We start from the raw sequence: 13,298 nt of genomic DNA on the forward strand, positions 1-13,298 counted from the left end.
GCCTCATCACTTTGTGCTGTCCCAATACCAGTGTCTGCTATTATGGCTGACATATCTCGACTCTCATGAAATGAGTGTGGGAAGAAGTGAGGAAGGGAGGGGAGGAGGGAAACGCCGTGGAAGCAGAAGGAAGGGAAAACGCTGAAAGAAATAGGCAGTGCCGTTTTCTTCCAAGGCTAAAAGGAGCTGCTAAAAGTCTTAAATAAAGTGTTCAATGCAGAGAAATTTGGGGGATGAAGATAGAGCCTGGTGCAGTTGAGGGGGGGGGGCATACTTCCAAATGATACTGAAGGGATTTGACATCCCTGAAAGAACCAAAAATGGTAGACGAGTTGGGGGTTGGGGTGGGGGAGTGCTTTTCTAAATTCCACAACCCTGATAGTGTTAAATCATTCCAGCAGAGTATGTGTAAGCCAGCATCTTGTGTTTATATGTAACTTGTCTATGTCACAGTCCTGTTAATAAGGGACCAGCAGGAGGTGTTCCCCTTGGCCATCTTTCTCATTTGTTCTACAGTCACCAGTTTCCAAAAGAAATAAATAAATGAAATAAATGTTGGGCACATTTTCATTAACTGTTTATTCATTATAAATAGTAAATATTTACTGCACTTTTTACATGAAAGACATTTTTACAACACATCATTGTTGGTTGAGGCTGCAACACAAAGATACTATGTCTCCTGTTCCATCACCCTTGCCCAACGTATAAAATAGCTCAGCTCTATGTCTAATCCCACTAATGAACTACCTCATTGTTCTTAAGTCTAAAGGGAATGTTTTTGTGCCTACCTCATTCATGGTTCCAGGAACAGAAAGAAATAAATAACAGCACCTCCCACCTTCTTCCTCTTAACATTTCAAAACACAGATTTATTGACATCCTAAATGTCACCACATAAATGTATGTAAACCTCTGTTCCCTATCATCCTTTAATATCAGGTATAATTGTATAATTTAAAAGTACAAGAGAGCCACATGGACATTTCTGTTCTCGCCCTGCCTTTCGTAGAAAAGAGACAAATGTAAACGGCATCACTGTAGAAAGCATAAATCTTGGGCATGGTCTCTGAGCAAAAGGAGCAAGCAGGTCAGGGCATTGTTGATTTGGCAATGAGCAAATATCACTGCATTCTACCACGATGAGTAACGGGCTGCAAAAATAAAAACACCTGCAAAAATATAGTTCTGATTTCATGACTATCACCTTGGCCATTGCCAAAGCATCGGTGAGGTACACAGTATTGCACAATGAGAAGCAGATACATAATAGGTGACACTTCTTCTCCATCATGCCCTTCCCCCCACCCAGACTGGCTTCCAAATGAATGTGTCTTGGGAAGGAAATGCCATCCATCCATCCCCACAGCAGAAAACACGGTTTTCCTCCTCATCTCACATCCTGTACAAGACATATCTGGGACATCGATTGACAACTAGATTACAAATGAGGGTATGGTAATAATTTATTGGGGAGATCCTTCACAGCTAGTCTAACTTCCTATGAAATGATGGTGTTGATTTTCATATCAGGTTCCAGTGTGTCAAAGTCAAGGATTCCTCCATTCCCAATTCATTACTTAAGCAGTGTGAATGTGATAAACTTGGTCAGCCTTGGACATCAAACCTGTTCAGTTTCAAGAATTCAACTGTGATATATGGGGACATTCTGCTTGCTCAGACGAGTCCATGCAACACCTTCTCTCTCTCTCTCTCTCTCTCTCTCTCTCTTTCTCTCTCTCTCTCTCTCTCTCTCTCTCTCTCTCTCTCTCTCTCTCTCACACACACACACACACACACACACACACACACACACACACACACCATGGAATGTTTTAGCTTCTTGATCAACAACAAAGAGTTGGGGACATTTTGATATGTAGCCAGGTTACGTCACTGCCTTAAAATAGTGTGTTTTATAGCTGTGGGTCTTCCTCATCTCCACTGCCTTTTGTCCAATATGATATGTTCAAAGAATCTGAAACCAACTACTGGAGAAAGAAAATCAATCATTTTCTTTTGTCTCCATCTCCCCCAAAGGCTGATTTTTTTATTTTGTTTATTTATTTTTGTTTGGTTTTTTGTTTTGTTTTGTTTCTGAGAAGATTCTTCATGTCTAGTCTGTGGAGGCCGGAAACAGGGCCAGTTTAGCTCCAAGTGGACAGTTCACTTACGCAATATCTGGCTTGAGATAATGAAAGGCACCTGTAAGGAAACACACGCAGCTTTTTAGGTCATGCTGGGACAATTCACAGTTAGGGGCAAGATCAGCTACAGGCTGACAATGTCATATTTAATACCACGGTATCAAAGGATTGAGACTAATATTTTTATTCCTGAGACAAGTTTGACACAACTCTGTGTCCCGGGCTTATCCCCATATGATCCTGGCGCTGACCTCATTAAGAACATGTGTTTCTAATGCCAGAGGTTATTTCATTTTGGCCAACCTCTGTGTTTTACCTACTGACAATCCGGCTTTATGTCCCAGCAATTAATAACTGCAAGATGTTATTGACATCAGTTAAGAAAATAATTACACAAGGGAGCCTGAGCTGTAGCCATCAGCTAGCTGGATTTGCCACAAAACTGATACTGGGATGAAAGGCTTAATCACACTTCCAGGTCCCCTTTCTCAGGCAAGAGGTGATCTCTCTCCCTTCCAGGAGGAACTACCCCCTAGAACGTCCAAGGCTTACTTTGTCCATACTGCCCATACTGGTAGCCTGTGACAGGGTCCATACTGTAGCCTGTGGTGCTATAGGTGGGGGGACAATAGGGCTGAGATGTGGGAAGACTGTCCACATTCTTCATATGTTCCAGTCTCTGACTGCAGCTGGCTGACACCGTGGTCGTGGGTTCCAGGCCCCCAGTGAGAGGGGAGAGAGCATAGTCGGTCTGAGGCTGGTGCGGTACCCCACCGTGGTTGGTCAGAAGTCCCATTACCTGCAATAACAGGCAGATTGGAAGAAGTTAAAGTGTGGGCAGAAACAGATGGCAACCCAGAACCATCAAAAGGTCTTGAAAGGGCAACTTTTATGTCTTTACAGATCTGTTGAGGAGTGTTCTGAGCACTTTGACCTCCATTTAAAGTGGCAGCCACATGACCTCACCCAACGATAACATCTGACTGTAGTTTCAGAAAAAGGAAGGGGAGGGAGAAGGAAAAGAAGGAAGGAGAAGAGGAAGGCAGAGAAGGAGAGATTACACCATGTCTGCTGTGATAACATCAGACTGGAATTTCAAAGAGAAGTAAAGAAGTGACACAAAGAGGGAGACATTATATCAGTCTATACAGAAAAACTCCTAATATAGTACATCTGGACACCCGAGTGATTGTGTGTGTGTGTGTGTGTGTGTGTGTGTGTGTGTCTGTGTGTCTGTGTGTCTGTGTGTCTGTGTGTGTGTGTCTGTGTGTGTGTGTGTGTGTGTGTGTTCTCGTGTGCACATGCACAAACACACGCACGCACACTCAAAAGCACCCATACATATGAGTGCATATGTGTTTCTGGGGATTGGACTCAGGGACTTATACATGCTAAGCAAGTACACTACCACACAGTTGCAATCCCAGCCAACCAATTCAAAAGTCACCTGCACATATTTGAGTGTATGTGTAGGCACATATGTGTGCCTGTACATGTATATATGCACATGTGTGTACATATGTGTATTCGTTCATATGTACGTGTGTGCATATATATATATATATATATATATATATATATATATATATATATAATGTTTGCATATGTATCTAAATGTGTGTATGTGTAAACTAGAAGTCGAGGCTGGAGATGTAACTCTGTGGCAAATCCCTGAGTTTGACCTCCCAGCACTGTAAAAAATAGAAAATTAATAAATCTGTCAAGTTTTTGTGCATGTATCCTGAGACCTCCATGTCTTTTTTCATCACGTTCCCTCTCAGAACAGCTTCTCTTTGGTTCATCAATCAGCACCTAGAGATCATCCCTCTCCCCAGGGTCCCCTGGTGCTTCCTTCATTATGCCTTCTATGTCATCTCACTTTGCCACTTTGATTTGACACATGAGAGCCATGATATCTGCTGCATTTCCTACCACACCCCCCAACCCCCACTGCTTGGAAGTCAGTGATGCCAAGCAGACAGACATGGTGGCCAAGGTCTACAATCCAAGCACACAGAAGCTGAGGCAAAAGGATTGCCCTGAGTTGGAGGCTGACCTATGCTATAACTTGAGACCTTGTCTCAAAAAGCCAAAGCAAATCAATAGATCCTACAAGCACTTGCTTCTATTATCTATCCATTTCTTCCTTCTCAGACTCACGGTTTACACGTAAGGGTGCTGAAAAGGACACACGTGGGTTTTTTTTTTTTTTTTTTTGGGTTGTAAATGACCCCAGAGATGAGGACACTATATCAAATAGTAATCACAGAGCAAAAACCCTCTGGTTAGACCCATGAAGCTTTTCCCAAATTCATATGCACTGGCCCTTCCAACCCTTTCATCATGGAATGTCAGTGGATAATTAATTCAAAACTAGAAAATGTCCACAGGAAAGAAAGTGACCTTTCCCAAAAAGCAACTGCAGAAGAAATCTACTAGTAGGTGAAGAACACCCCCCCACAAGAAAAACCGTCCAACTAAAAATGTATTTAAGTGAAGGCACCCCTCAGCTGCATCAAGGATCCTGCCCAAATAAACCCAGACCACAGCCCTCTGTGCTAAGCATGGAGTTCTGTTCACAGACAGGCAATTCTGGCAACAGACTCCTGGATCTAAGGGCTCTATCACACTAGTGTTGGAAGCTACTCATGAACCCCATAAAGCTTTCTTACTGAGACTGGAGAACAAGATCCCATAACTTCCTTTGGGGAAAGTTTACATAACCTTAGATGTAAACAAAATCTTAATAAAATTTTAAACTGATCCATCTTCAGTGGGCCACAGGGTACCATCCCAGAGGAGTGCTTAGTGCCTTTCTCCATCTAAAAGGTCACTCAACTCCCTGCTCAGCCTTTCAATTACTGATACAAACTCACACTAGAAGGCAGGCAAGAACAGTCAAAGCAACACAAGAAGTCCAAATTTTTGAAGTCATCCCAGGGATGAAAATTTGTTGGAGCTATATGGCAAGATGTGCAAAAAATAAAAAATAAAAAATAAAAAATAAAATAAAGAAAGAAAGAAAGGAAGGAAGAAAGGAAGGAAGGAAGGAAGGAAGGAAAAAAAGAAAAAAGTCTTATCAAAAATTTAATCATCAGTAGACAAGCATAGTTTTATTGGGGATTACAAGTAAGGGACCTTGACAACATCAAGTGAAAATCAGTAGGCCAACAGCTGCAGGAAGACAGTCACTAGAACACAGCCTCTAGTGGTACCCTGCCCAGCACTGTTGATGAGTTCATTTCATTTGCATTTTTTGAATGTAACTAGGAATGTATTTAAATGATCTCCTGGATGCTTACTACCTCTAGGGAATCCTCCTCCTTTTCTTCATCCTCTTCCCCCCCTCCATCCTTTGAGCTTGTATAGATCAATTTTTCAGTGAGTACATGGAAAATTCTTCAACTTTTGTTGGTTCACTAATTTACAAAATACTTTATTTCAATCCAAGTTAGGAGTGTCTATTTTTAAAGTCCTTAAAATATAATCTACAGCTGGGTGTAGTGGACCCATGACTATAATCCCAGCACTTGGGAGATAGAGGCAGAAGAATCCTGTGTTTAAGGCTGATCTCAGCCACAGAGTGACTTTGAGATCAGCCTGGTATATGGAACACCCTGCTTTCAACTCAAGAAGTACATGAGCTGGCCTGATGAAAAGAACAGACAGGGCAAACAAACAAGGGGAAAATGTGATTTTTCTTACAGAAGGGAAAGAGTGGGGGAAGGGCACATGTGTGCTGTGAATAAGCTGTGTCAAGTTAAACAAGCACATGGGAAAGACAATTTTGACTCTATCAGTCCTGAAAAGAAAACATTCAGTGTTATTGGGTAAAAAGGAATTAAATTTTAAATGAATGGTGTGCTTCAGGAAGATATTTATTTAAAACTTGGTTAGCCATATGTGACTTGAAGGGAGATATGGGATATTTAGGTACAGTCACAATTCAAGAGCTGAGGAGTGTGGGCCTTCCTTGAACTATACAAATAGACTTCTGTAATAAACTTTCTAGGTGCATAACTTTGAAGGAAACAGTAATAATAATTTTTCCAAGGGGAAGGAAACAAAATGGGAGGCTTTTTTTGATGTTTCTGTTTGTTTAATTTAAGACAGGATCTCTCTATATAGCCTGGTTGTCCTGGAACTCACTGTGTAGACCAGGTTGGTCTTGAACTCTCCACCTGCCTATGCCTCCCACATACTGGGATTAAAGGTGTTCCTGGTTAGTCTTAAACAATGGGAGGCAACCATTAGCCAAAAATCCAGCTTATGATCTTGCTCATACTGCAACCTTTTGCAGTGTTCATGTTAGAAAAAAATTAGAACAAAATTTCACTCTAAGAACTTCAGATACAGCTATTGGAAGATAGAGAAAATAGAGCTGTATTCTGGACAATGCATAGATGGCTTTTAAAATGCTAAGTATTTGCAGAGTGGAGAAGCACAGCACTTTAATCTCAGTACTCTGGAGGCAGAGGCAAGTAGATCTCCATGAGTTCAAGAACAGCCTGGTCTACATAGGGCCTTTCAGGACAGCCAAGGCTACCTAGTGAGATCTTGTCTTAAACGAATGAATGAAGACTAAAGTAACAGCTTCTCCCTTAGGAAAGTCTTGAGTTCCACAGCCCTGTGACTGGTGTGAAGGAAGAAAGAGAACTTGAAACCAATTGTCCCAGGTCCCTTTCATTTCCTGATGCAGCCCAAAAGAGTGGAATCACCACACAAATGTTTATTTTCACTGTGACCCTCACATCTTAAGGGCTGGAAAGCAGGGGGTGGTAACACAGGCCTAAAATCTCATCTCTCAGAAGGTTGAGGCAGGAAAACTGCAAGATTAAAATCAGCCTACCTAGAGAGCCTGTTCTCAAAAGAGAAGGAAAACCAAGGGGTGGGAGGAAGGAGGAAGAAAGACTAATAAATAATTATCACGTTATTTGTCTCAATAATTCGTGTGTGTGTGTGTGTGTGTGTGTGTGTGTGTGTGTGTGTGTGTTGGTTTTCTTTTTTTTTTTTTTTACATTTTTGTTTTTGTTTTTTACATTCCAATCCCACTTCCCTCCCCTCCTCTCTTCCCATTCTCCCTACTCCCCCCTCCCCCCTCCCATCTGCTCCTCAGAGAGAGTAAGACCTACCCTAGGAAGTCTACTGCTAGAACCCTCTTCCAGAAACAGATGGAAGCAGATGCAGAAATCCACAACTAACCAATGGGCCAAGCTCCTGGAGTATAATCGAAGTGAGGGAGGAGCAACAATATGAACAAAGGAGTCAAGACCATGGTGGGAAAACCCACAGAATCAACTGACCCTAGCTAGTGAGAGATCACTGACTGACTCAGGTCTGACAAATGGGGAACCTGTATAAGACCAAACTAGACTCCCTTAATACAGGTGACAATGGTTCAACTGGGACGAGATATGAGGTCACTGGCAGTGGGTCCAAGATCTAACTCTAACGCACAAACTAACTTAGTGGAGCCCATTCTATATGAAGAGATACCTTGCTCAGTTTAGACACAGGAGTGTGGGGGGTGGAGAAGTGTCTTGATCCTTCCTCAACGAGACCGTGTGTTGGTTTTTCCAAGACAATTTCTTTGTGTAGCCTTGGCTGTCCTGGTCTTGCTCAGTAGACCAGGCTGACCTCGAACTCACAATGTTCTGCCTGCCTCTGCTTCCTGGGTGCTACGATTAAAGGCATGTGCCACCAATCCCAGCTGTCTCAATAGTTCATATTTTAAAAAATGCAAACACACCATCTTAATAGCCTGTCATTTAAAAATTAAAAAGAGAAATCTGTGGGGGAGGTGAACATATCACTGGAAACGGCATTACTTTTCCTTGACATAATTCAAAAACCTCAAATCTCTGAGGAAGGGTCCCGTTACACTTCTAAGTATGTCTCTTTAAAAGCTATTTTATGCTTCATGTAGCTCAAAGGAAACTATGGAAACATCTCTTTATGCACAAGAAGTCAGTAAATACGTTCCTTAGCCCTCCCCCCGACAGTCACGGAATGTCATGCAGTCCTAGTCTCGTTCCAAGTTCATCACCAGTATCTCTCCCATCATGCTTTTCCTACAGCAATGGGTTGTTCAAAGCCTAAAATAAAATATTTTTTGTAATTTGTTTTGTAAAACAAATCCCTGTACTCCTCTCTTTTACCATTAATGATCTATGTCTACTACAAGGCTGGCTTTAAAAAAATGAGTATGGGGGGAAGCACAATTGCTTTGTTTTCAAAATAAATTTCAAAGAAAACAATTTCAAAGCTACTCCATTCTGCCTCCCAGATGCAGATCACATTTTTAGGAAATGGCAGGTAGGTGAAGGAGATTAACAAGGAGGAAGAGGGGTTTTCTTAAATAAATATTTTATCCTATTGGGAAAAGATGAAGGTCTCTGACTGTTTGGGAGTCTCTATATACAAAAACATGTTTGTGTGTGTATGTGTGTAGCGCGCGCGCACACGCGCGCGCTCATGCTCGCGCGCACATGTGTATGCACGCGTGCACACATGTGCATGAAAGAACGTGCACATGTATGGTGTGGTGTGATGGGAGTGTACCATAGCATGACTATGAAGATCAGAGGACAAATTGCATATTTCTGAACGGCCCCTACAGGGCTGCCTGGGCTCTGCCTCCGGCCAGTGTTACAGGTGACCTTTAAAAACAAAAGCAAAATCTTGCAGTTCTATGCTCACACTTCCTCCGCCCACTCTTGAAATCGCCCGCTTTATTAGAGACATTTTCTGAAGATCTCTTTCAACTCCTTCTCAAGTTTCAGGCTTCTGAATAGGTTGTTTACATCTTGATTGGAAGATTACATGGCTCGGGAGAGACCAACTCTTTACGACTGATTCAGGCCGCATTTCTCTTGAATTAATTTCCCTATTGTAAGACTAAATATAAAAGATCTAAAAAAAAAAAAAAAGCAACTATGAGCCAAATTAAGATTTACATCGAAAACAATGTGTCTGGAAAATATTTGCCTTGGCACAAACATTATGGCTTTGCTCAGAGTTTATCAGAAATCAAAATGACTAAGCAAATTAGAGGGTATGCTTAGGTGCTTCTTTTCGCCTTAGGAGGAATCCATGTTCCTGTCTTCATTCTCCTTCTTGTTCTCAAGTAATCAGATATTCTTCGGATTTAGCATCTAACAACATACATTTAGTTAATTAAAAAGAAAAAAAAAAGCTTCAGGGAATTAGTTGTATATAATACACAGAGTTGTTCAGCTGTCAAGTTTGTTAATCCTTCTACCCCTCCTGCCAAAAAGTCTACTGACCACACAATTTTCAGATGTGATTTATTTCCAAAGTCAAACCAAAAAAAAGCAAATGTCTATTGAATGCCTTTTGCCAACACAGGTATCCCTGGAGTCCATTAATGGTTAAATCTTAGCAAGTATACCTTTGAGGCTGAAAAACCTCAATTTTCAATGATGCACACTTTTCTGAAAACATCTTCCGATTCCAATGCCTTAGGAATTATCCTGCAACTGATTAGCATCTAAATAATTAGATTTGGGGTTCTGTCTGTTTGAAAGCTGTAAGAAAGAGGGAAGTTGCCTACAGGCAGGAGTTTCTCTTGAGGTCTGTGTGGTGACCTTCTCACCCATCATGAGAGTTAGGCAAAGGCCAGGGGGACTTTTACATAACCAGAGAGAGAAGCATGCAAGCTGCCTAGCTAACAGAATCCAATTTTTGAAGTTTAGCTCACGTGTTACAAGTATCCATGTTTAAGGCTGGCTGAAAAGGAGAAGGCGTGATAGACACATGTGGCTCCTGTGTGGCACAGACTTTCAAGTTTCATTTGCAAATTGCACAGTAAGAACTGTCCCGACTAAACTCTAACTTCTGTTCCAAGAACGAATATGGAAATCACATCCAGTTTCTCAATTATTTCCAGTACCTGTTTTCTCAGTAGATCTAGGTGATTAAGTCAACAGCCATGCACTTTTTAGTAGTTTTATTGTTGTTATGATTGTTCTGTTGGTGTTTTGATTTTCAAGGGCTAGGGATGGAACCTAGGGCTAGGAATTAAGCCTAGTGCCTCATATTTGCTAGGCAAGCACTCAGCTACTGAGCTACATCCTCAGCCATGCAAATTTCTTTAAGGACTAATGAATGAAATGTAAAGGCAAATAGCCTAGAAAAGATGTGTAAGAGGTACCCACACACTCGTGTGTGCATGTGTGTGCATCTAGTTTCCTTCTAGCCAGTGATGAGCTGTCATGCCATATTTACCTATCATCAATCAATCAATAAATAAATAAAAATTCCATTAAGAAGAATCAGTTTGCCCAGATGAAAAAGTGTGCTTGCTAAACACAACAGATACTGGACTATGTCAGACCCACCATGGACATAATAAAATTCTCATATGTTTTAATTCATTTACGCATGCCTGCATTTAATATGCTTTGGGACCACGTCTATAATTAATATGATTTATGAGAAAGGAACATTTCAATATCGGGGAATAAGCTACACATTTTTTCTTTCTGTGAATGAAAAATATAACAAAATAGCTCAAGGAAAAATTGTTGGCCCATAGCGTATTACGGTGGACTGACAGAGCCCTAAGTAAACTTGGGAAGTTAATGATATCCTCTTATCTGACCCTGACACATTCGCACCATGTAATTTACAGAAGCTCTGTCCAGGGAATCTTGACAAATGTTCCTGAGGATGTCAGGGCAATGTTCCATTCTAATGCAAAACAGATGTGGGTCAGACACCCTCATTCATCACTTAACGCAGAGTCCCAAACTTTTTCCACGAGGAATGGTATTACCTGCTGTTAGCGCTTCTCATTTCAGGAACTTTCTCACAATCACAGTAGCCCTCTAAAGAGTGTGCACTCAACCCCATGACCACTTCAGCAACCTGTCTGCAAACATGACTGTGGAAAATCAAACATACATCAGCTTTGTCCTGTGACTGCTTCAGGATATGTTTGCTAAATGCTAATTGACCCTTTGGGACTCAGGATTCTAACTATAGAAAAGAAAATCTCTATGCTTGGGCATCCTTCCGTGCTTTCATGAGACGCTATTTTGGGAATTTCTAATTTCCTATAAACTAAACATGCATTTAAGGGAATGCAGAGCAGACCCAGCCTGATAAGCATCTACCCGTGCAAACTTCTCTTCACCGAACCCTAACTGTCTACATAGCTCGGTCTCAGACTCACAAGTGACTTCCAATAAACGAGAAACCCACACTGTCTCCTTGCAATGAGTTCAAGTCCGGCTTCTCCAAGTAAGGAAGTGGGATATGGTGCAATCCCTTCCCCCTAAAACTTTTCCCTCCACCCAGAGCTCAGCCAAGATGGACTAGCTTTGCAATGTAGTGGTTTCAATCTTGGGGTTCTGTTTAGATCAGAGAATTATACCCAAGCCACAGCCAAGTGACTAACAAGGACCTCTTTCTTCCCTTTGTCTCTTTATCTGCCCTAACTAAATGTTAGTAAGCAGTTTTTAGCCTTTTCTTTAAAATTAGTCATCCTCCTACCCACCCCCAAGTTCATACATCAAGGACTGAGAACATGTGGAGATAGAAGACACGTCTGACGTTAACTTAAATCACTTATTCACCTGTGCAAAAGTGAACCATTTTAAAGATAAATGGACCATGAGTTGAGTCTCCACCTGTGTCATCAATCACTCATTACTTCCTAGGAAATGTTCCTTTAAATGTTGGTAGTTTGATATACAAGTTAGAAATATAGTCATGTGGCATTCACAGAGGCTAAAATAAGAAATCCTGCCTGAGAATCACAAAAGAGTTGACCTGAGTCTGCGGGTGGGGGGTGGTCCACAGAGGCACACAGGCAAGGGACCAGCTCCACCGGGGCCATGTATGAATCTCAGAACGGATTGTAATAGATGAACTAGAACTTTGTAAGCGCAAGCTGTTTCGATGACACATGAGTATTTTGTGAGAAAGAAAAACAAAAAAGAACCATCATTTCTTTAAAAGACACCTCTGTTAGTTCAGCACTAAGGATCGGCTACACAGTGTCTCATGACAAAAAAAAAAAAAAAAAAATCCCTTCAGTCTAGAAATATTAACTTGTGATCCCACAAAGCACACTGTGTATGAATGCACATGGTATTCGATACATGTGTATTCTCACACATGTAGAGACCAGAGGTTGATGTTGGGTGTCTTCCTCAATCACTCTCCATGTCTGATTTTTAAGACATGGTCATTAGTGGAACCTGAAGGTCACAGATTCAACTAGACTGTCTGGATGGCCTGCAAGCCCCAGTGATCCGTTCGTCTCCACTTCCCCAGCACTGGAACTACAGGCCCAGCTTGCACAGGTCCACATGCTTGTACAGCAGGCGCTTTACCGACTGAGCCATCTGCCCATCCCCCAAATGCACAGTCTCCTAAGTTATGGGAAAGAAGCCCAACTCCCCAAATTCTCAATTTCATGTGGAAGCTCAAAAGTTCATCTAAAAGGGGAAAAGAACAGAATAGAATTTCCAGAAAGGTACGGGAGAAAGGGCAGTGGGACACAGGGGTGCAGAGAAGATGGGTTATGGGTCCACAGGTCCAATTTGATGTAACAAGTAACAGAATGTTCTAGAGCACAGTAGGACAATTACAGTTGTCAACAATTAGCTGAATGTCTCAAAGCTGGATATTCCAGGTTCAAAGAAATGGTATGTTGGGGTGTCAGAAAACAAATTGCCCTGATCCAAACACTACACATTCTCTATGTGTATTGAAGGACCACACAGTACCTAATGAGAGAAAGAGAAACAGAGACAGAGAGACAGACGGCAGGGCGGGGGGGGGGGGGGGTTCAATGGTGCCATCGTAAAAGTTCTCCCAGCTTGCTGCCTCTTCCCTTGGTCACTGGGACACTGCAATCACTAGTTTCAGTTTCAGAAATTCCAGTTTACCAGCCTCGAGCTGAATGCCAAGAGCAATTTTTAAATATTGTACTCTACACTGAAAAATATACACCTCTGATGAAACCCAGACAGATTCTTTAGAGGAAAAAAAAAAAAACAAAAACAAAAAACAGTACACAACTAATGACTGAATCAGGTCTTCTGTGTTTGCAACACAGAGCATACATTCAGCCCATAATTGAATAAATATGCAAGTATTCAGATTTCTCTAGATATTGCC

At 41.6% G+C, this 13,298-nt stretch overlaps 1 protein-coding gene across 2 annotated transcripts in view; it reads right to left on the bottom strand.

Moving 5' to 3' along the window:
• Positions 1-553: 553 nt before the first annotated feature.
• Positions 554-13,298, bottom strand: part of LOC100762293 (paired box protein Pax-3) — a 95,866-nt gene continuing 83,121 nt past the window's right edge. For both annotated transcript variants that reach the window (XM_027397332.2, XM_027397331.2), the window contains exons 8-9: positions 2,700-2,946; positions 554-2,205 (exon numbers count right to left, since the gene is read on the bottom strand). In XM_027397332.2, coding sequence (XP_027253133.1) covers positions 2,171-2,205; positions 2,700-2,946 — 282 coding nt within the window. In that variant the 3' untranslated portion in view covers positions 554-2,170. The remainder of the gene's footprint in view (positions 2,206-2,699; positions 2,947-13,298) is intronic.

The sequence above is a fragment of the Cricetulus griseus genome, chromosome 2, assembly GCF_003668045.3.
Source record: "Cricetulus griseus strain 17A/GY chromosome 2, alternate assembly CriGri-PICRH-1.0, whole genome shotgun sequence".
NCBI classification, from domain to species: Eukaryota; Metazoa; Chordata; class Mammalia; order Rodentia; family Cricetidae; genus Cricetulus; species Cricetulus griseus.